This window comes from Haliaeetus albicilla, chromosome 8 (genome assembly GCF_947461875.1).
Source record: "Haliaeetus albicilla chromosome 8, bHalAlb1.1, whole genome shotgun sequence".
NCBI classification, from domain to species: domain Eukaryota; kingdom Metazoa; phylum Chordata; class Aves; order Accipitriformes; family Accipitridae; genus Haliaeetus; species Haliaeetus albicilla.
The window spans coordinates 4,518,163-4,542,297 of record NC_091490.1 but is presented as its reverse complement, the minus strand read 5'-3'; the positions used below and the strand labels follow the sequence as shown (position 1 = coordinate 4,542,297).

General features: G+C 38.3%; 1 protein-coding gene across 19 annotated transcripts in view; it reads left to right on the top strand.

Annotated features, from left to right (window-relative positions):
• FGGY (FGGY carbohydrate kinase domain containing) overlaps nt 1–24,135 on the top strand; it is a 326,148-nt gene that overhangs the window by 280,842 nt on the left and 21,171 nt on the right. For 14 of the 19 annotated variants that reach the window (XM_069788599.1, XM_069788598.1, XM_069788587.1 and 11 more), the window contains 5 exons: nt 2,029–2,090; nt 6,994–7,141; nt 8,866–8,940; nt 12,583–12,703; nt 16,004–16,098. In XM_069788599.1, coding sequence (XP_069644700.1) covers nt 2,029–2,090; nt 6,994–7,141; nt 8,866–8,940; nt 12,583–12,703; nt 16,004–16,098 — 501 coding nt within the window. The remainder of the gene's footprint in view (nt 1–2,028; nt 2,091–6,993; nt 7,142–8,865; nt 8,941–12,582; nt 12,704–16,003; nt 16,099–24,135) is intronic. The other 5 variants (XR_011325679.1, XR_011325680.1, XM_069788602.1 and 2 more) reach the window with 5 other exon arrangements.

Below are 24,135 nucleotides of genomic sequence, written 5' to 3'. Positions count from 1 at the left end.
AAGAACGCTTTTGAGAGGAGAAGTCTCTATGTGCTTAATCCAAAGCAAGTAAAGACACTTAACTAAGTTGTAGAGAGGATACAGCAAGTCAGTGTTTTTTGTTGGCTGGCTCAGTGTGGTTCCCCACTTAAAATGTACCATGAGAGCTGGGGCATTTCAGAAAGATGATTTTAAAAATCCCTTCCATTCCAGTAGCAGAGAACAAGACATTCCTGAGTCATTAAAGAAATTGCTGGAAAAAATGCACGGTCTTGTTAGGACCCATAGCAAGAGTCAGCTCTAAGTACTCTTAGGTATATTAGGGAGGCTGTCTTATTAAAACATTCTTAGAATATCTCATGTGGTTTTCTTGAGGTTGTACGTACAGAAAACACATAGAGAGCCATAGAAGGAAACAGTGTATGTGCACTGTGTGGAGGGTAGTTTGCATTCATTATCTCTGTGATTTTAAAGATCCTGCTTTGTGTCTTTTTAAGATCCTGCTTTCTCATACTTGAAGCTTTCTGAAAACAAAAAAATTGACATGTTTTGGGATTCTTTTCATAGCTTGATCTATGCCCAAAGGTGAATTCTTTTCATGAAATTTGAACAGTCTGTTGAACTACTTAAAAGTAAAACTGATACACTTCCCTTTAAAAATCTCTAATTAATTTTTTTATTGATACAGCTGTGAAAAAATTCAGTTGGATTTTGAAAACTAGTTCAGGTGGAGTCCAAATGAAGAATTAAGAATTCCGCTTGTTTTGAAAAAGCTTGTTTGTTTGTGTATTAGATGGGCTTTTGCACTGGATTTTCAAAATTTATAGGAAGAAAGATATTGCACAACAGAGACAAAGGATGGCATGACATCATTACAAACTGTAAAATAAAGAATAGCAGAAAAGGGTTTCTAGATGAAACCCTCATGTGCCCATGTCTTGAATTAAGGGCATTTAAATATCTAACTTCATAACTTCTGTAACATTTTTGTGTAAAGTGTTTTCATAGCACCCACGTATATGTGATATTTATTTATAGATTTATTTCTGAATTTATGAGCTGCCTCTATGTTCTAAAGAGATTATGCAAGATTGCAAAATTCAGGCCTGAGCTTTGTTTCTAATGCATGCACATGTTTGAGTGTTGGCTTTGATGCAAATCTTGGAAAGAACAGGCATGCATTGCTTTTATTGCCATGTTCAGATGTGTGTGCTTCATTATATGTTTTCCTACACTGGTTAAGGACTAGACTCATGCTGTTAAAAATTAAATACTTAATGTGGTTTGCTGCCAATAGGTATTGCCAAATATACTCAGTGCTCTTGAGTAGCTCTCGTTTTACCTCCTTAGCTTTTACTCTTACCTCTGATGGGATATTACCAAGAGGCCACAAAACCTGCTGAATTATTGTCTTAAAAGCCCGTGTTATTCTACCTGGTACTTTCTTTTGTGAGTAATGGTAGCCACTCCGGAGTGAAAGGACAAGCTGACCTATAAATTTAGTGTAAGACAGAGCCTATATTGATCTTTTTTTATAGCAATAATTGCTTGTCAGGGTATACATTTTGTTTCCTGCAATGAACATATGGAGCATCTATCAGGATGACCACACCTTGTGTTTTATTATAGCAGTGTGATACAGAAAGATGTAGGGATTTGGGCCAAGAAGATGCTCCTGGTAGAATTCCAATGAGGATATGCATGCAAGAGAATGGGAGAGGCTAGAGGACATGCTCTCAGGTAGTGTTGGACAGGAAAAAAGTCATCTTTTTGGCTTGCTCTTCTGACTGAGGAGCTGCATGCTTAGCATTTTGCTTATTTTTGATGCAGCATTCGTTGTTTTTTTCATACTGTTTTTAAGCCAAATCCTGAATCCAGTAATGTCAGTGGGAGTTTTGTCATTGGCTTTACTCGGACTAGGACTTAACATCTCGTGAGTAATTTAGAAGCTCCCTTGTCTTTTTAAAGTTATGACACTGTATTACCTTTTTCCAGGACTGAATTTTTAAGATGTAATCGTCCCCAAAACGTTGCTTTTCTCTTTTTCAGATAGATCATGTGGTCCAAGGCCACGTCGCCTTCCCGGAATTACAGTCAAAAGCTGCAGCCAGGTCACTGTTCTTATTCCTTTATCACATACCTGTCTTATAAATTCTGTATTCCCACCAGTGCAGAATTCCACGGCTGTATCCTTATTCTGAAACAGGGGAATTAACAGTCTGATAGTGGGTTGGAACTATTTACAAAGGCTTGCCAGGTGATTGCTCAAAGATGAAAGCTTTAAACTCCCCTCAGATACCTTTGAGGTATCTAAGTGGTGATACTAACTTTTTGCTTTTCAACCTCTTTTATATCCAGCCCAGGGTATTTCTTGATACCATAGCATCAGCCCTGTTCAGCAGACCTTTATGCCTTGGGCTAATGGTGTGTCTTAATTTGTAGGTGACACTATTAAGCTCCAAGGATGAGATATAGCTTAATTAGGAATATATTACTCAGTATTTTTGGAACAATCATCTAAAGGAAGGTATAGCCGCTGTATGAAAAACTCCTGCATGGCAGCACAAATAGAACAGAGAAGCCCAGGAGGAATTTTCAGACAAAACTTAAGACGTAGGAGTGAATCAGAGGTAACTCCAGGATTCCTTGAGCGGGAGGCTGTGTGCGATGTGGAATCTTAGTTTGGTCTGCTTTAGAAGTGAATGAAGACAGTCCAGACAATTCTGTCAGATCTGGACTTCCTCAAGCTATTTTGGCTTGGATTCCTTTTAAGATGGTTCACATCACTCCCAGAGAGATCTTAGCTGAACAGTTAGGCACATTGGATGAAAATTTGATTCTCTTAATTTCTTTTTCCTCCTTACATTAAAAAACAGCAAACTTGGCATTTTATCTTCAGTTTATCACTCTGGTCTAAAAGGCAAGGGTCAGTCCTGATAGATAGATGTATTAAGTACATGGAGTTATACAGTTATTTTCAGTCTTCCCTGGGTGTATAAAGCTACCTGGTTTCTCTGGATGACCCTTCCATGCTTTGTAGTGCCCAATGCCTTACTTGTTTGTTAAGAACTTGACCAGGATTCCCAGAAATGTATTGGACTTCATTCAGTATGAAATATTCATGCTTCCTAGAATTCTCTTGCTTGTTCTTTAAAAAAAGGAAATCGGGAAATAAATGCATCTGTGTATGTTTGGAATAAGGATTGATCTGGGATTTTTTCCAAAATTTTGTCCTATGTGAATAGGACACTAAATACAGAATATCGGGAATAGAACTCCATGTTATCTGAGTGTATGGTGTCATAAATTTGGATTTGAGTCTCCTGCAGTTAGTAAAACTGTGGAGGACAGCATTGATAAAAAAGATTATAATATTTTATAAAAAGGATGATAATATTTTATAAAGTTAATTTGCTCAATGGTGGTTTTATAATGCTTTCTAGATATTACTCTCCTAATGAAGTGTTTGCATTGCTCTACACTTAGTAAACAATTATTAATTCCCCCATCCCCTTTCTCCCTGTAATTCTCACATATTTGTTAAAGAGTTTGATTTGAACAAACAAAAATCAGGAACTTTGCAATTAGAACTGAATTTTTCTCCGTATTTCTTCATTTCTTCCTACACATGGAGCACGAGCTTCAGCCTTATCACACGGACTAGTAGCAGTAGCTATATGAGTGTGAGGCATTTTTTTTAGTGAACAGTGTTGGCCCAAGCTTTGGATTATGTGTTTACTTACATTAAGTCATATACTTCATAAGAACATAGTGTCTTGTTTTGGGGGATTGTTGGTGATGATGGTAAATTATTTGCCTGGAAATCTCAGTGGAATATTTCAGAGCATCTGGTTTATTATGTTTAGTGTATTCTCTGTGTGGGTGTAGGAATTTGTTCAGCCATTGCAAATGGTCACCGAAAGAAAACAAAATGAGAATGTCATACTTACATGTGCAATTGCGTATTACCTTTACTTCCCATGCTAGGTGTGACACTGTGAAGAGTTAAGCTGGTTTTGTAGTGACAGAAAGCACGTGCATGTCTGGATCATTAAAAAACATCTGAGGTCACTAATCTGTGCCTTTTACTTGCTGCTGCCTATCACCTACTTCTACCTTCCTAAACCTATCTTTGCTTTCTCCCAGGCTCCTCACGCTGATAATAAGTAGGTTTGGCAATGGCAAACTGCCTGCTGAGCAGCTGATCTCAGAAGCTTACTGTGTAGACTTCTGTTCCTTTGCCTCTACCAGGAGCAAGAGTTTGCAAGCTGCATTTATCACTGTTTCAGTAGTTTGTGGTAACTTGTTAGGGCATGAGCGGCTTAGGCAAACTTGCCAGAAACCAGCTTCTACTGACCACTTGTGCTGAAGACCAGTGTTGTGCAACCCTCCCAGTACTATTCCGATGTTCTCTTTTCCCTTCTTTTACTGGAAGTGGAGAGGGTTGAATTATGTGAGGATTGTCTGGACAGTTGTAAATTTAGCATTTGGCCTAACTAATAGGCATACTCTGTGGGCAGCAAACCTTGGGTTTTTTCATGCAGTTCAGTGAGTTGCAGAAATTGCTCTGTATATAGCACTTTTGGTCTTCAGTCTATATATTGTGTAGGTCTGACATCTAGCCAACACTGGTACATTAAACCCTGTATAGGTAGACTAGAATAGGAAACTTTTAAAAAAAAGAAGTAATATGATCATTTATGCTATAAAGTTTAAATACTTCTGTTTTGTAGAATCACAGTTTCTAATCTTCTGGAGGAAAGAAGTGTCTAACTGACAGCAAAGATTATATGCCCTTTGGCACTTCGTGAAGCACTACGTTTTAGGACAGAATTTCCCTTCCTTCACTTCTCAATGCCATTTCCCCATCTAAAGAGATGAAAAAAAGCAGTGAAGTGACACACACACACATTATCTACCAGCAATTTGGGGATCTTCCAAGCAGAACATAATGATCATATTTGGCAGTTCTCTGTACCTCTAGATGTTTCAGAGCCCTTTTTTTTAGATTTAGAAACCTCAAATTTTTAGATTATTTTCCTGAAAGATACCTGCTGGCATCTTCCAGGATTCCTGAACAGATTAAATACCAACCTTTTGTTGCTTTTTGAAGTTATGTCCCTAATATGAACACAACCCTGGACAAACTTGCATTGATTTCTTGTTCTCCACTTTCAACATGGTTCCTTTTTAATAGCAATAGCTTGTGCTCAACTCTGCAAGTCAGATCCAGCTGCTACTGATACTTTCTCATAGAACCGAATAGAAAAAGCTCCAGAGAGCTGATAGTGTAATACTACATATAACACACACATGGTAGAAACTGGAACTGGCAAGTGTTTGAAGGATTTTGCCAGTCACTCAGTCCAAATGTAGTGCCTTGAACCCATATCTATATGTAGGCAAAAAAAAAGTAAAAGGTGTGGAAAAAAATTGTAATTCCAAGGTTTTGAGGGTCTTAAGCATATTTGGCTGAACTTTAGCCTCTTTTGTACGGTCCTTGTGTTCTGTCAGAGCTGCAGGAATGGCTAATCCTTGCGAGAGTAATCAAGCAGGATGGAGATTAGATAGAAGCTGGGATGTCTGGTAGGTCTGTGGTTGAGTGAAGCTTTCCTTTCTTTTCCTTCCCAACAGTCAAGCCACGATTTAGACTGGAAATAAAATGACTCTGTCCTTAGCATGTACTGCTTCTAGTGCAGTCTTCAGGGATGTAGAAAACAGGGCCGCTTTTACAACAAGGGGGAAAAAAATGATTGTGACCTCAAAATTATCATAATTAAGGTCCAGGAAGACACATAAAGTACATTTTAAAGTACGTGAATAATGATGTGAATTAGTTATTTTAATGTCTTCCAAGTGTACTTCATTTTGAATGATATCCTCTGATAGCATACACATGGTAAGGTATAATTGAAAAAACATGCAGCCGAATGGTTGAATGCAAAGTATAAATATACAGCTGCTAGCAGGTCAGAAGTCAAACTAGTAAAGCATATGCCAAATTCCCTTAGGGACCTCATTAGTGCACAATTGAATATACATGTAGAGGCTAAATGAATATCACTGTTTGGGTCTACAGTGGATGAGACAATGACTAATCAATTGTAATTAGGGTTAGATGCTATTATTGACCCACATGTCTAGAATTAAATGCCCCACTTGGAGATTTCAGAGGAGTTGAAAAATATATATGAATCTGTTCATGATAGTATGAGTGTTTGAAAAAATATTCTGAGCATAATTGCAACATTTTTTAAATGGAATGTCACTAGAGTCATTGCAAGCCAAAGCACTGAAGAATTCACCATTAGTCCTAAGACTACTCTTGGTCCAGGAAAAACTCCGTTGGATACTGTGGAGTTGGGTGTAGTATCTGAACTTAGATACAATCATATTTAGGCCCATGTTTGCCTCCTCCCTAAAACAGCAGCCACTTGCTTTCTCTCCTCCACCCTTAGTGCTGCATTTTAATCATAACACATACTGAAATAATTATGGTTTAAAAAAGGAAAGCTGTAAGTCCAGTGCTATTGATTAATCAAAGAAATTTTTAAACATTTGTAAAGGAATTTGATTTTCATTTCTGCCTGGAATCCTCCTTATTCCCCTCTTGCAGCTTTCTTTTCTCTAGCTTTCTCTTTCATAGTGTCAGCACCTTTCTGTTAGAGACAAGCATCAGGAGCACCCAAAATGTCAAACAGCTCTGGCTTGTCTAGGGACCTGTAGGAGTAAATGTACAAACTGAAGACCACAAAGTGCCATTATCTTCCCTCATCCTGCGAAACTGAGGAATTCACATGGCCTGTCGAATGGACGTGCAGATAGACATCCCCACTGCCTGCACTCTGCAGTGCCATGAGTTTGGCAAGCAGTCGTTTTTGCCTTTCTCCCCCTTTGTTTTAGATTTGGGATTTGCCATTCTTTGATGAGTTTTCTGCATTTGATGGTAGTACAAATGTTTTATGTTTGATGAATAACCTCCCCCACTCTTTTTCCAACTTGTTTTTTTTCTAGTGCTCACAGTATATATACATACTTGAACAGTCACCTGGATCTGATTAAGAAATCTTTGCCTGTGGGTTTCCTCACTGTTGATTTACATGTTTGGCCAGATTTCCATGGTAACAGATCTCCCTTAACAGATCTGACACTAAAGGGCATGGTAAGAAACAGCCTGTCTTTGCAAAAAGGTCAATACAGGGTAAAAAAAAAAAAAAAAACCCCAAAAAAACCAAACCCAAAACTTGGAAGGAGCTTTTTTCAATTTTGAGCATACTCCTCCTTAGCTATTTAAACTGTCCCATAGGATTTGGGTTTCTTGCTGCATTTTGAAGTGTGCTAATGTTTCAGTAGAAAACCAGGGATTATTGTAGTTGAGATATCACTACAGCCACATTTATTTTCTAAAAATATGAGGAGTGTTGTGTGTGTCCCAGTATCTTTCCTAGGAATTACATTTCAGAGCACTGAATAGCAGCACTTGCTGTTGTTAACTCACCTGTCTACCAAATTTTGCATATCTGTTGCACTGAATTTCAACACAAATTTAGGTATGCCTATCTGGGAAAGGAATGAAATATATTGAGGAGAGATTGCTTGATTTAAACAGATAAATGTTCAGTAAATGTGCTGTATTAGAGTTGCGGTGTAGTAAATTTCAACAGAAACTGAAAAGCCCCTCTGCTTATTGTTAAAAATGGGCATAGATGCTCTCATGATTGGAACTATGCAACCATGGTGCTACATACCTCTTTGTTGAAAGGTAAACCTGATTTGATTCTGGCTTGTGGTTTTAAAATGGCTACTTTTGGAACTTAATGGGGTTGAAATACTGTGTTCTGTACAAAGAAATTTTCAGAACGTTGCAATCTGGAACCAGAAAGAGCAGCATTTGGAAGCTGACCAGAGAACCTCTGCTGGGGAGGTTTTCAGCCCATCTTTAAATTTTTGGATGTTTCTCTTCACTGAACTTCATGGTGGTAGATCGGCTAGTTCACAAGCCAGGAAGTTACTGTGCAGAACTATTACAGAAGAATATTGTAAGGGTATAATTTGATGATATCAAAATACCTGGTGATTAATGCAAAAATGTACTTCAAAATGTCATATTGTCCTTGAAGTCAGTGTCTCAAGCTAGTCACCAACACCAATATCTGCTGTATTTGAGGTTGAGATAGGAAAGGGTAGGCGTAAGCACTGCAACACGTTTTAAACCTCAAACGAGGGAAACAATTAAAAAAAAAACCAAACAGAGATGGCTCATATATTTGGGGGTCCTAATAATACATGTATTATTTTATAAAAGAATTATATGCTGCAGCAGAATCAGAATTTCCTTGGCATGATGGCTGTATGCAAATACTGGTAATAGCAACACATTTTTTCTGCCACAGTTATGGCTGCATTCAGCTGTTGCCTATGCTGATACTAATCCAGAGTAACTACAGTGCAGTATTGATTTATGTCAGAGTAAAGGAGGTTAAGATATAGTCTTTAATTATTAATTGTGTTTCAGTGTTAGGGTGCTTGGAAGGGAGGGGGAGAAATGCTTTTAAAAAGTTATTTTTATGTAATAGCATTTTCATATTATTACATTAAATACATTCACAAGCAATATCTGAGTCATAACATAAAACTGTCAGAGTTAATCTATCTCTAATCCCATACAATATGCCGTTTGTTCTTTATTTCTTTGCAAGGACAAGAACAATTTATGCGGTTCTTCCCCAGATCAGGAATAACATGTTTAACATAACATTATGTGTGCAGCTCACAAAAGCAGGACTTAGAATTAGCACTTAAAACTTGTTACAACAAGAAACCGTAGAAAATAATAGAGTTTTACTTTGGCTGGATTTGTACATTTTCTTTTTGATCTTTACACAGGTTGTTGGACTAACATTGTCTCGGGGTCTGGATGAACTTGCCCTTATCTACTTGGCCACGATTCAAGCCATTGCTGTAAGCCATTTTAAGTGCATAAAAGAATAAATGAATTGTCTCATGTTCTGTGGCAGACTGATCATTCCCTTCTGCTAAACAGATTTCTAATAATAGATGAATTCACTTAATGGACTTCTTAAAGGAGCAAGATATTGTTTACCCTTGTCACACATTGGTGACTACTCCCTACTGTAGGATAATCGACACAGACTGTGGAGAAAATGTTCCCCTAAAAAGTTTTCTCCTTATTGCAATTCTGTAAATGGAGATTTTGCCTCTAGTGCAGATGTGAGGAAAGAGGCTGATACTATATGGGGCAGCGTTAACATCATGGGCTGTCTAGAGGGAAGCTGAGAGAGTGGAAAAAAAAAGCTTTGGCAGTTGTGTGAAGGAACTTGCACTCCCCTAAAATGCCTCAACTTCAGATTGTTCCTAAATCCATGGATTTCCCCTGCTTGCTTGTTAGATGAGTCAGAACTCTGTACCACAGCGAGTTGGAGTGGGTCTGTGATTCAGTTCATAACGCTACAGACCGAACAGACCAGATCTCACTCCTCCCTCGGTTTCCCTGCTGCAAGGCAAGCAGTTGTCTCGTGCGTAGCATTTCCAACCTGTGGCTGTGTTTCTGTTAAAGCAGCGGGGCTGTCTTTATGAAAATGTCCTCGATGTGTGCTAACGTGCACAGATGGGTAATTTTATTGGAATACTTTTGTTTCTGCCCTAATTTTCTCTGGAACCCAGGATTTCCAGTTCACAAGAAGTTCTATTTTGAAGTGACAACCTGGGTCAAAGAAGTTGTTTTGAAACCCTGGTGCAGGGTATTTTCAATGGGGTGTGCTATCCCCAGGCATTGGTGACTGAAATTGGCATTCCTTTGACATCCTTTTTCTGATTTTTTTTTTTCCCCTAAAGTTTGTTGAACTTGAGGTGTTTTTGCAAAACATTAACAGTTTGATGAATTGGGGAGTTTTCCTGACAAAACTCTGTTCAGTTGGAAAACTTCCAAACTCCTCTACTGGTTAAACAACAACTTTGCTAGGCTGGGTCAGCCATCTGGGATATAGAGGGTGGGCGGCTGCTGTAAATTTACTGTGAATTGTACATCTTATGTGTTAACCCTCCCTCTTCAGCAAATAATGAGAACTTAACCCCAGCCTGGAATTCATTGTTGTGAGTTTTAATCCTTTTTAAGATGAATGTAGCTTGGTTGTACCTGATGCTTCAGTGTAATCCCACCATTTAAATAAGAATGTTTAGGAGAGTTTAAACAATGCCAGCGACTGATACTGCCCCCTGAAAGAAACTTTCCAGTATCGAACAGGTGCTCTGTTATTGTATCGTGCTAACGAAGTGGAAACGTTCTCTGCTGGAAATCCTGGGAAAGTCACCTATTATCTCATTATATGATACAACTCAAATTTTATTGTAAAATGCAACTGCTGTGCTGAACGCTAAATTCAGCATCTGCATATCTTTTTGATAGCTAGTTGCACTGATTGTGAGATTTAATATAAAAAGGCCATACTGTACCTTTCATTGTAAGTTAACGGAAATTCTTAAAAAGCTATTGAAACAGTAACTAAAAAGTAGTCAGAGCAGGCTTGTTTTTGACTTGCTGTATTTACTAACCGCTAATGTGGTACCTAGGAAATTTAATTTTCCTCTCATACTCCATCACTCCCAATTCTAGCTTCACTTTTGTTGAAGAAAACAGTTCTCGTTCAGGACAGCCCCAATCCTGTACCATTAGCTGTCTTCAATGGGTGCAAGATAGACTTTAAACCTAAGGAAAAATCTTGTAAAAAGTGTAGGCCTGCCCACAGAATGTTAATCTCTAGTTTTCTTTTCAGCAGGAGACGCTTTTTTCTTTTTATATAAAATTTGCATTTGAAGCCCCTCAATTTGCATTTTCTCCAATCCAGGATTAAATTAGTTCCCCCCCACCCACAATGAAATAAGTCTGGCTTTAATTTAAATTGCTATGTGAATACAATTTTCCAGGCAGGTAAACACAAAATAATTTTCACAGCATGTTCTTTCTCAGGGTCTTTGACGTGTGTATGTTGTGAGAGAAGTTGTTAATAAATTTGAATTTCAGAAGTAGTGAAAGAGAATATCCTTTTAACTATTCATTGCAAAATGCGATGCAACAGTTAGACGGATGAGAACATGATCAGAGATATAATTGTGGCCGTCAAGCCCGTTCTGAGGAGACAGACTCTTTTTAGAGCAGTTTATTTTTCCATAATTAAAATGGTGGCTGTGTGATTTGGAAATTAGCCCTCTGTGTCAATAGGGAAGCGATGGATTTAGTCAGCTGGTGTTGCGGCTGCTAAAGTTCCTCATAACCGCTTGCCTGAAAAACCAAAATACATTTGAAGGCCTATCCAGAGTGGTGCCAGTCATTCATAGTAAAACGTCTCCAGTCTGATGAAACTCTGCTAGCTTCAATTTTCAGTAGCTTTTATTTGAAGAGGGGTTTATTGCAGGCTGCAGACCTCTTAATGAACTTGCAGCATAGCATAAAGAAGACTTAAATGACAGTTAGTGAAAACTTCAACCAGGTTGTGTTTTGTGGGGAATCTACCTACAAAGAGTCAGCTTGGGCAAAATTTTGGCTTGAATTGGGCATTTTGTCAAGTCTGAGCTTCAAAATTAACTTCCAAGGTATTATAAAGAGCTGGGAATTATTTTTAGACAAATAGTTTGTCAAAGAAATGGAAAATGTTCTTGCAAGAGGACAGAGAGAGAAGGTTGACTTCAGTGAGTAGTTGGAGGCAAGCAAAGCAAACAAAAAGAGAAATGATTTTTTTAAAATGGCAAAGCATTTGCTTTCATCATTCGCAGAGCGGAACTCTGAGCTGTTCTAATTTGAGTTTCTCAGAATGGAGACTGTAAATGAAAAGTATAAAAATATGCCTACATTTTAGATGTTTCAATTAATCCCGGCATGAAATGGAACATTTTATTTTGCATAGGGCAAAGGCCAAGAGAAATAGTTCAGCCAATACAAAATTCTTCAGGTTTTCCTTTTTGCTGAAAAGACAGAAAATACAGTTTTTTATCTGCTCCTTTTTTTGTTGTGTTCTGCTATTTGGCTTCAGAATTGAAATCTCTTTACTGAGAGTGATTTTCAGATGCTGTTATACAAAGTAAATAGAAGTTTTTGGTGGGGATGTCTTTGCCACATAGGTTTTAGTTCCAGATCTGGAAATGTTTTCCGTACTCTGCTGCACTTGGTCACAAACAGCTGCTTATCACTGCCATCAGTTTTTCCTGGTGCCCATTTCTGTGTCTTCTCATAATCCCTGTCTTCACCCTTGTTGGTACTTCCCCGAAAGCCCCATTTCCCTGTGTTATTGTGTACTGGTATGTCTTCACTTCTTCATCCAGCCCCAGGATGTTTACTGCAATATGCTGTGCCCAAGTACTTCCCAATTCTTTGTGCCATCTGTTTGATTTTTCTAGTTCTTAATTACAATGCCTGTTACTGGCTGGAAGCTAAGCAGAGGCCATACCCCTGCAGGTCTGTTCCCAGCCCTCAGGTTACTGGTAGGGGCAGTTAGTAGTAATATTCTTTTTAGCAAATTGTGCTTTAAGATCTGTTCATGTGGCTGCTCTTCTGTGCTCATCTGTTTTGTTCCCCCCCCCTTTTTGAAGTTAGGAACAAGACATATTTTGGAAACTATGCAGGCTGCAGGGCATCATATCAACACGCTGTTTCTGTGCGGTGGGCTGAGCAAGAACCCTCTCTTTGTGCAGATGCACGCTGACATTACTGGTAAGTTAGAGGAAGTGTGGGGAAAAAAGTGTAAACTACTTTATTTTAGGTGGCTAAATACTTTGTCTTTGGAAAAATAAATACTTTCTTTATATAGAACTCTATTTTGCTGGTTGGCCAAAAAGTGTGTAATGAAATGTTACTTCCTGCAAGACTGAATTTCCTGAAATTTAAAGACATTTGAATAACGCAGAGATGCGGTGCAAACAAAGCTCCATACTTCATATTGTTAGAAAATGGGCTTCGGGAGAGACCTTCAGCATGATTTCCAATCTGCAGATCTCAGACTTACAGGTTTTTTAAGGAAGTGCAATAGAATAAATATAAAAACCTTGCATGGAATTTTTAAAACCAGTGTGTATAAATTACATGTCAGAGATGTTTCTCGCTATCAGATTTTTAAAAATTATTCTAAAAGTTCCATAAAAATGATTCCATTCAGTCAGATTACAAGCCACTAGTTGGAAGAGGATAATGCCCACTACATTTTGTGAGCATGGTTTGTATAAGATGTGTTTTACTAAAACCTCTATTAGCTTCTTCCTCTTTGAATTCTGTTGGACTTCTGACGCTTCCTGCTCATGCTGGGCACTGTATCCATTATATAGAACAATTCTTTTCTGAATTGCTTCCATGTCTGTATCATTAATATGGTTTAGGGGACAATTTCTGGATCCTTGCTGCTGCTGCATGGTGTTGCATTTGGCTTTGTAGAATTCCGGATGGGTGGAAGGTCCTGGGTATGTGGTTCATTACAAGAGGAGGTCTCAGGCTTGTGTGGTATTTTTGGTCTCCTTTAAGCCTGTGTGTGTGGGACATCTTAGCACACCTGTGAGTCAGTTGAATATACTTTAAAAAATAACAAAATTTAGCGTAAAAGACTTCAGAGAAACTTTGAATGATTTGTGGTTTGAGTGTATTTCCGATTAAGACCAGTTGAGCTGTCATGAATAAAGTTTAAGGCTCAGATTTGGGGCATTTGGTCCGGAGATCTGACTTGCTCTAACATCAAACCACACTTCATAACCTTGATGCAGCAGGGAAGATGAAAATATGCCTTATGTACTTACCTGAGATGAAAACAGAAATGGAGAAACAAAAAGCATAATGCCTGTTGACCTTAAAATTCACTAAATACATTGTAGTCAAAGTGACACTTTCTGTTTGTGAAAAAATGCTGTTGTCAAGTCTGTGCCTTTCCTTATATAACTCAAATGTTTTAGGTGAATTTCAGCTATGTGTAGAGTTGGGATGCTGGCTCATGATGTGTAAAATAAAAGATCTGTGAAAAGGTATTCTGATTAAAATGTAATCAGAAGTTCTTTGACTGTAACTAATGGCCAAGTACAATTCAGTACAAAAAGGCCTTTTTGCAGTCTGGAGTTCTCCCCCATTTGTAAAATCAATGACTGACAAGGGATGTCAGAGTTCATCTAACTGAAATGCTCTTGGTTATGTTGAACTCATTAGAGCCTATCAGATAAAATAACTAACATTCCAGAATCAATCCCCCATTCTTTCCCGAAAAGAAAAAAATCTGAATATATTATTGTTAGCTGCAAATGCCCATGACTCAGCCATGCAGACATCCAATAGATAATTTCGCAGGCCACTTAAAAAGTATCTTGATCTTTTTGTTTGCCTGGTAAGAATTCTGTATTCACTCTGATGATGCGGGAAATGTGCAGTAAATTTTAGAGCATGCTGAAAATTGCTTACTGCTTCAAGGCCTGGCAAAGAGCCGTGTAGCTGTAAGCTCGAGTTTTAGATTTTCTGTTCTAAGTTGTCCCAAGTCCTGAGCTGTGGTCCATCTGAACCAGAGGAATGCTCAGGTGATTGATCCTACACTAATGTTTTCAAGGTGGATTTGTCTGGTCAGAGAAATTTAAGGGATGCTGTAATTATGCTCGTTCACTGTTAGTAGTCACTCCAGCAGTCAAAAACAAGGTCCCACTGTATCAGCTTTCTTTCCCCGTCACTCTGCCTCTGCTAACTGTAGGAGGAAATGGCGTAAAGACCACTGTGGCACCTTTATGTCACTCACTGAAAGATGGTTGTAAGGAGCTTTACGCTGGTGGAACAGGGAAAGGTTAGCATAATGAAACTGGATGCCTGGGGTGCAAGGTGAATTTGCTTTGTATCAATAATTTTTTCTCATATTAATAATTGTATTTCTCATTTTGAAAAGTGTGTATTTGCCTTTTCCTCCATAGGAGTTGTTCATGGCTCACTTCAGATCTTCCTCCAAATTTCAGCTCCTTCTAATCTTACAGTTGGCTCTCAGGAGCAGCATTTTTTGGGGCATAATATCATTGAAGCTATTCACAGAAGGAAGCCCTCCTCCCACCACGGTGTTTGCATCATCATTCATTGAATGAAATTATCTCAGTAATGGAAGTTTAGACACATGCCAAATACTGTAGGAATATTAAATTTTTTGGCTTAGTGAGGATAAGCATCTGAAGTACAGCTAGAAAAGTATTTAGACTTACGCTATTGTTTTAGATTTTTAAGGAGAATTAAGAAAGCAGGCCAATTTTTTATTTGTTTATTAGTCTTTTTCCTGCTGTTTTTACACTAGTAGTACAGGTCTTAGAAAACTTTGTGTGAAGTGAGGGAAAGTATGTTCATGATAGTACCCATGGGTGATGAAACAATAATTTTTAATCCTACTTCAGAATAGATATTGAGTTTGTTTGTTTGTTTGTTTGTTTGTTTTTTCAGTGTTTTAATATTGTTGTGGAGTATCTCGCACAATTTGGAAGACAAGATTTCTCTTATTATTTCATACCTAGCTTGTGAACGTTTGCTAGTCATATTTTCATGTCTCCCAGCAAAACCAGACTGGCTTTGTTGTCTATATATTTAAAAACAAACACAAACAATCTTTTTTTTGTTCGTTGCAAAAGAAACAAAAAGGATACCACCCTGTTTTCCCCTCGAGGTCAACTTTTAATAGGCACGTGGGTTTGGAGGGTGTGGGTAACAGGTTTATACCAAGCCCTTTGAGATAAATAGCCAGTGTCTGGGGGTTTGTTCTTTGTATACTTTATGTTCTGCATTAATATTTTGCTGAAATTGTTTTATTTAAATTCTGCATTTTTCTTGGAGCCTGGAACCACAAAGCAGAGAGATTTACATTAATCTACAGTAGACTGTAGCTCTGAACAGAGTTGTGAACATGGTTTAGTCCTTTTTGATTCCTTTTTTCTTTGTCTTTTTTGCTTTAATTATTTATTGTGCCGCTAGTGCAGTACTGCTATATTCTTCCTAACAGACGCATGGCTTTTTCTTGTATAGGCAAGCCTGTTGTCCTGTCCAAAGAAGTGGAGTCTGTTTTGGTGGGTGCTGCTATTCTTGGAGCTTGTGCTTCTGGGGATTTTGTGTCTATACAGGTATGCAGTACCTGATTTTATTTTTTTTTTTTTTTTACAGTTTTAATGCGTTTTTTACACTTTGACATTTGGCACCATGCACAGACTTTAATTCAAGTGGAAAAGTTTGTACCTTCTGCACAGCCGGACGAGAGCCAGCATCGCTTTCTCTCCACCCTCTTTTTAACTCCCTATGTTATTTAGGTGTATTGAAGATTATTTGTCTTTTGACTGTAGGGACATGCAGGTAGAAGCTGCTGTCTATGAAGTTAGGCCATATAATTTTATAGACAAAAGAGGGAATTTGGCAAGGCTCTGATCCTGCAAGAAGGTCACACTTTCATCTCAGTTATATTTGTCCTACTTTCCTTCCTTCGTATTAAGGAATGTTAAACATAAGAAACAACATAGCACTATTTATGCAGTAAAAAATGACACACCTATACCTCTTGTCTTGCCCACAGTGAATGCAGAGTCAATAATGAGGATGGAACTTCATGTTTATTCATGTTATTTCAATCCATTAACAGTTGTAAAAGTAGCAGTAAGGCTTTTATGTTCAGTGGATCAGCCAAAGCATGACTTAGCTGCATTTACATAAACAACAGTAGTATACAGAAACCCAAAGAAGGGTCTGAATACCCAAAATCATATCTGTTTTCCTACCTGGCAATTCCACTAGTATAAGACGTGTCCTCTCCTCATGCTACACAAGGACACTAAACAGTACACTGCATCCAGTTGGACAAAATTATTTATCAGGACACTCCCTAGATACACTTTTCGTTCTAATAACATCAGGTGCAGGTATTTGTAGATGAAATTTTGCACAAAAACTTATCTGAATGCATTTTCTGAATAAGGAGGTCAGCTTCTTAACCTAGTTAAATTGATGCAGTTCTACTGGAATCAATAAAGAGCTCAACATAAGCTAAGGAACTGGGCCGTGTTTGGCATTTTTCCAAATGTGAAATTTTGAAATGTGAATATTCTGCAGTGCTATGTAAGTTAGCAGGAAGAGCAGTTTCATAAGAATTTTTCCATTAAAATTAATCCTATTGCAACAAATATATAAGTACTATATATATATATGTATTTAATAATTCTAGTGCTTGTAAGGAGAACTTGTTTTGATAAATGTAATTTCAGTAGCAACTTTTGGTGACAGGACCTCATATTTAATTCTTACTCTTTTGTTAATCTTCTGCCTTCAAATACATAGATATTTCATTCCAAGTTTAAGATGTTTTCCACTACTATGCAATAACTGAACATCTCAAAACTGATTAAGTCTGTCTTCATAACCATTAGAAAAATCTAATGCTGCAAAATTTTCTGTGATGTGTTTTTATACAGTTTCGGTGTATTCATTTACCTTCAGTTTTTAACCCTGCCCTTATATATAAAAATATTTCAGAAGCATATTCAATAATGTCAGAACAGATATGTATATTTTATACATAGGTACATATATGTCAGCCTGCATAGCACACTCCTTCAAAAATCTTACTGAGTGAAACTAGATCCTTTGAACCAGCCATGTCACAGACTTTTTAATTTTAAAAGTGTGTGCTCTTTTACTGTTATGATATGTCAGGAGGTACTGGCCTCTTTGGAATGGTTTTTGGCTTGTCATAAATACAGTGCAGGTTCTGTGGGTCTTCCTGGAGTAAACTTCTCCTAAGGGCTTACCTGTGACTGTCAGGAGCCGGACTTCATGACTCCTTATGCTCCCTTCCCATTTCTGCTTGAATCAAGTAAGTTAACACAAGCACATAAAGAAAAAGAATAAATACAAATTGCAGTCCGGTGCCTCAGCACTGCATAAGGAGTCTGGTTTCCCAGACGCAGCCTCTGCCTTTTCCAGTGCTTCAGCAGCTGTTTGTGCAAGGTCTGGTTCCAAGGGCTTTGCTGGTCAGCAGGAGTTTCCTTTTGTTTCACTGAGTTACAGGTCAAGCCCATGGGCTTCCCTGGGATATCTCTGAAACAGAAAAGGGGAAAGTAGTTTGGAAACTACTGCTATTATACATCCCACTGGGCATTTGTAGCATGTTTCTTTCCATCATACTGCCTGTGGTGATCACTGGGAGCCAGGTGAGGCCCTGAATCCTATCCAGGATGCCACAACATATCTGCAGTGTGAAGAAACCACCCTCTAAGTGTTTTGGCTTTGTGTGTGTTCAGAAGGTTGTCATCAAAGAGGTCCCACCTGTGGCAATACCAGTTGTATCATGGAGCAAATATGTTAGATAATGTGAAAATACTTTAAAAACAATTCAGCTACATGGGATCAAGAAACGAGAAACTGAATAAATGTGTTTTGGGGGTTGGGGAGGCGTAAATGCATATCTAGCATTGCAGTTCAATAACCTTCTCTTAAATTTATTTTTCTAACACATCTTCCAAAACAAACCTTTCTTAGAGGTGCTGCTGCAAACATTCAGCATTGTTTTACTCTTTGCAAATAACAGAGGTTATTACCTGTCCTCTAATAGATGGTTTATGCTTAATTATTGTGCTTTCCAAAGCTCTTTGTTTGCTCAGTCTAATAGTAAAGGAGAAAATTGAGGGTTTTTTACCAATAACCTCTTTCCTTATGTCTATGGTTGTTTGAAGGGGAATTTTTACTGTATTTGTCCCAGTGACTGGTCACATTTCTCAGAATGATTTTTGGACATTTCCACTCAATGTCAAAATCAAAACATTTAAATGCTATCTGGTTTTCATGGGTTGGCTGTTCTCCGTTTTCTAAAACTCGAGCATCTTTAGGACAGCTTGGAAATAGCACCCAAAGCCAGGATTCTTCAAAATCACTTCTGGTAATCTTAGTCCAGCTTCAACATGCTCTGCTGACAAAAGGACTGGTTGCTGAACAGGCACGTGAAACCCACTAGTGATAACAGTAGCAGTAGTGCTGCCAGGCTTCTGCTAGGGAATGTCGTATGGAAGTACGTGCATGTGTGCTGTGTAGTATGTGCACGGTTGAGTGATGCTTCAGGGAGCTGGTGAGCCTACGGAGCAGGGCTGTTCTTGTGTCTGCGTGCTAAATCTGGTGCTTTGGGGTTGTAACCTGCATTACATGTATGAGTTGACCTGCTCGTGCATTCCGTCAATGTAGGGGTTTGGGGCATGGGGCAACCAAGTCAGATCCACGGCTCCGGCAATCTGCTCTTCACTCTGAAAATCTGGACACACAGACAAGATCCTTAAAGTCTACCAGGGCATCAGTTTTCAAGACAGGAAAGAAGAGATGGGTCTTCTAGGGAAGACCTGACTCTATAGTAACCTTATACAGTAATTAGAGTTAGGCTTTATTTAGCTTAATGGTTAAGAAATGCATTGGATTTGGATGGTATTTCCTTAGGGGTAAAGTATGTGGCTGTGGTGGTTGCTGTTACTCTCATACTCCTGTACTATCCTGATGCCTAGTCCTGTGGCATTCCGTCATTGGGATCTGGAAATGGGGAAGTATCTGCTTCAGAGACACACTGGAGGATGTTTTTTCCAAGGACAGGCACCTTACTTACCTACATATCGCTGTATGATGAACCCAGTCAGAAGTGTACATGAGACAACAGGATTCTCACCCTTTGCTTTCTTGGGCAGTTGGTCATAGTGGCTGGAACACTAAAGAGCTTTTCCTCTATCCTTTGGTATTCCTAAATAAGTTTCTTTTCACAAAGAACCAAGCGCCAGTGTACCTGCTGTCTCTTTTCCCTTTCTATACTACAACAGTGACTATTTGCAGGATGCAGCATTTTGTTCTAATTCTTAATTTTCATATCTTTTTATTTGTATTTTGAGTGATTTGTGGAATAAAGGTTTTCATGCTTTCTATTGACCACATCTGTATTGGTACCAAAATTCTCAGTATGCTGAGCCTTTACAAAGAAGCATTGGAAATGAAGGTTATTGCAAAATTTGTAACCATACAGGTTAATTTGCTAGAATCTAGTGTGGTTTAAAGCTCAAGCCCCCTGAAGCTGCAATTTCATCTTTAGGTAATTCTATCAAGGAAAGATTTATAACCTCCATCTCTCCTGCCTGGTCACCATATGTTGTTGCTTCAAAGAACGTTGACTTCCCTATTTTCCTCTTCATTTACTCTCCCTGCATTTTTCTCCTCTGTGGTAAAACTGAATTAAAACAATTGGTCTATCCTAAAAGAAAAAAGAACATGCAGTATGGTGAGTTCTTCCACATTTCATCTGTTGGTTATTTAGTCTCTAGAATCTCTGGAAAGGGGAGAAAATCTGAAGTTCTTCTTGCAACTTGGGTTATCTTTTAATTTGCCCCTACAAATGCTACACCCTTTTTCTTCTAGTGGTTTTGTTGTTTCTTGATTGTTGTGCCTATGAGCTGTAACACAACCTGGCTGGGTCACAGAAGACAGTGCTGTGTAAAATAGTATGACATAAGGATTTTTGAAATATACACTGTATTTTTGGTTTTTTAAATGCGTGCTGCATTGAATGAAATAACCTTAACGTTGCTGGCTTAGATGGGTCAATTTATTGGTTCTAGCCATTCCTTTCATGCTGAGCAGCAGGATCCTGGTTTTCTATGTGATTGTTTCTGTAGTAAAAATATAGTTTCCGGTTTAGCAAGCCAGCAATTCCTTCTCAGTAAAAATGTTCAATAAATAAATGTCAAAGTTTCCAGTATATCCTCGTTACTCTGCCTCACTTGTATGTAATTGAAAATGGGAAGAAGGTGCTGTTTGATTTGGCAGTCATCCAGCTCTTTTTTTTTTTTTTTTTTTTTTTTGGATAGCCTACTCTTTGGGACAAAGCTGTACACCAGGGAACAGGATTATTGCCTTATAAAATCCTGCAGCCCACTGACTATTCCTTAATTGCATATTAAAGCAATTAATAAAATTACCTGTATGAAACCAGATTACCAGATTTATTTTGGATTTGCTGTCTTAATGTAGGTCATTGTTACTGGCTGATATGGAAGAGAGGAAAGTTTCTATGATTTACTATAATACATTTTACTGATAACTTTCTGTAATCAGCTTTCAGTAATCATTTCTGGTGTAAAACATTGAGCCAGAAATTAAGAGTCTACATGACTACAAGATTTTTCAGGTATAAAATTGACTTTTAAGGGAGGTGTAGTCTTTTCTTTGTTTTGGTTGTTATGCAAGTTGGTGGTATATCCTGCAAAAAGATAGGGAAAAGCTTTTTCATTGTTTTTATAAAGCAGATTGGAGTTATATAAAAATTAGCCGGATTCTATAGAAAGAGGTGTTAGGTAATTACCTAATGTGGATTAGCTGAATTATTTAGCAGCCGTAGCAGCTGAGCAACTGAAGTACCCCGTAGGTACAATTTACAGCCCTGGAAGCAGCCCTAGAAGCTATGTGGATCAGGGTCACCTGGCTCACCTTCAAGATAACAGGCATAGAGTCCATAACTATGAGGGAGATATATTGCAAACGGGAGTTTAAAGTTATGATGGTGCAGGGGAAATGATTCACTTACAACTTTGTACTAAAGGAACTCAGACAAGTTTTGTTTGTGCACTGCTTGGTTATGCTTAATTTAATGGACATCTCCTCTCCGTTGACTAAGGAAGTTGTTGGGTGATATAGCATAGAGGATAAAATCAAAAGCAAAACCCACAGAAAACACAAGTTTTATATAGATCAGCCAGGAAGAACATGAGATATGCTGTGTATCCGCCTCTTAACAATGAAAATGTTACAGACTGTCATGAATGTGAACAAGTTCTTCAGTGCAACGGTTAGTCCACAGCCTTGGTAATGGACCAACTGGCAATTGTGTATAGACAACATGTCTTAAGAACACCCATAAATAGTACTGGGCCATATTCAACATTTCTGCTGACAAACTGGAGGGGATTAGGCTATTTCCATTTCTGGATCAGGCAGTCTCTGGTGTAATTTTGTTCCACTTATTTCAATGGATGTGCTTCAGTTGATGATCCGATCCTCTATTCCTCTTCCAAAGCATTACCTGTCAGGTCATGGATTGAAATTAATACAAGCGTCTTCTTGATTTCCATATTTTCAAAAGCAAGAACCAAGTGACAGATCAGGGAGGGGATAGTTTTTTCCTTAGAAATGGTAATAACTTGGGAAATCAAAAGAGGAAATAAAATGACTTCTCCCTGTTGAGTTAGGGAATGTTGCCTTCCCTCATCTCATTAAAAATTTAAAGCACTCTTGGTTTTGAGCAGGGTGAATTAGTAATTAAGTGCTATAATCAACTTGTGTAAACATAATATTGAAGGAGAGCAGCGAGTTAATCATTTCGTTGGCTTGCCTTACCCAATTAATGCACCTTTTAGTAAAAGCCTTCCTGCCGTGTTGGGATGGTTTTTTTTTTCTCCTGTTCCCTTAATCAGAGGATTTTGGAAAGGCAGAGGAAGGAGATGGTTGTTCTTAGGCACCATGCTGTACACAAGGAGTGTTTTAAGGTGCTGTGATCTTGCCTTCCTTCTCTTCAAAAGCTCCAGATTTGTACCTGTAGAGTTTGAGCCCAAGTTGTAGTGGATACCATCCTTGGGCAAAGCTAGGTAACAGCTCTTGCTTTTCTGAGTAGTGTATTGGCTGGGTATGGCCTCTTCATCTAAGTGATTTATTAAAAAATTCCTTCCTGGATTGTATATGATCAGTCTCAATTGACAGGACATGTGCTCCGTTAAAAAAATGACTTTAAATTTCAGTGCATAGCTTATGTATCTACTGTTAGAGAGAGTATTCTAATGGTGAAAAGAGCTGAATCTTCATAGTCCATTCATTTTTTGTTCTCTCACTTATGACTGGCAGCAAAGTTGTGAAGGGATGTCATGGACAGTTCATGATGTGGACTCTACTGCTTGCTGAGAACCAAACTGTTTTCCATGTAAGCAGCTAAGATGTTCAATGGCTGTGGACTCAAAGCAGTGACTCAGCAGTAGAAGAACTCTATCCCTTTACCTCTTTGCTTGGTGTTTTGACACTGAAATACATCTTTGCCTAATTGAAAGGGTTTTTTTCTCTTGTGTAATAAAGTTAGATTCAATATGGCATGCATGAAACCACCAAGATACTGGCAATGCCTCTGGCTTTTGTATAGAGTCAGCTGCCTTCTTACCAGAAATCTTTAGAGAAATATAGATGAGAGAGAAAAATTAAAAGGCAGTGATTTGATGGCCACTGTCCAGTTCCTTGTGGCCTAGTGTTTATTGTACAAAGAGTGCCTTTTTAGTTAGCATATTTTGGCCTTACTGTCAGAAGCCTTTGCAGTAAGGGTAAAAAAAACGGATGAATCACAACTACTCTTTTGCCCTAAGGATGATCCTTCTGTATTAAAGCTGAGAAATATAAATGCTTGTCTGTCTCTGCCAAGCACAGAATGAGCTTTCAATCACTTTGAGAGTGTGATTTTTTTTTTTTATTTTTTTTTCACTTTTCAAGCCGCAATAAATACGCAGAAGCATTTCTTACTTTCTTTCAGCTGGCTTCAGTGGACAGTATTTCCCTATAGTTGGAAATCCTCTCTTGGTGGGAGTTAAATCACACATACAAGCACTACTACTTAGTCAAACAGCTGAGATGTGGCTGTAGCTGATAGCACGATGCTTTCACAAAAGTGCTAAGAAAAGTACCCTCTGTCTTGTTGCTGTTTACTGACATGTGATACTGGTTGACATCTGTTGCCCTTCTCATTTGAGGACTGTTTGCTTTACTAACTTTAACATTTCCACATTGCTATGCTGTTGGAAGTGCAGATACACAAATCTCCTTGGAGTCCCCAAGGTCCTTTTAGGAGAAGCAGAGCTGCCATCATTTGATATCATCCTGCTGGCTGCCTTTTATATTGGAGTTGAGAGAAATAACTCTGTTGCTGTTAAATGTTCTTGGTGGAGTGCAAAGTCTAATGCTATATGTTGTCATACATTTGATGTATTATCAGATCAGTACATGCTGTACAGTAGTGTTTGGTTCATTGTCACATTAGATGATTTGTAGTTGGTTTATATCACTTGAAATTATTACAGGTAAAAACTTGTCTAAGAAAATGTCAAAGTTTGTTGTAGCAGGTC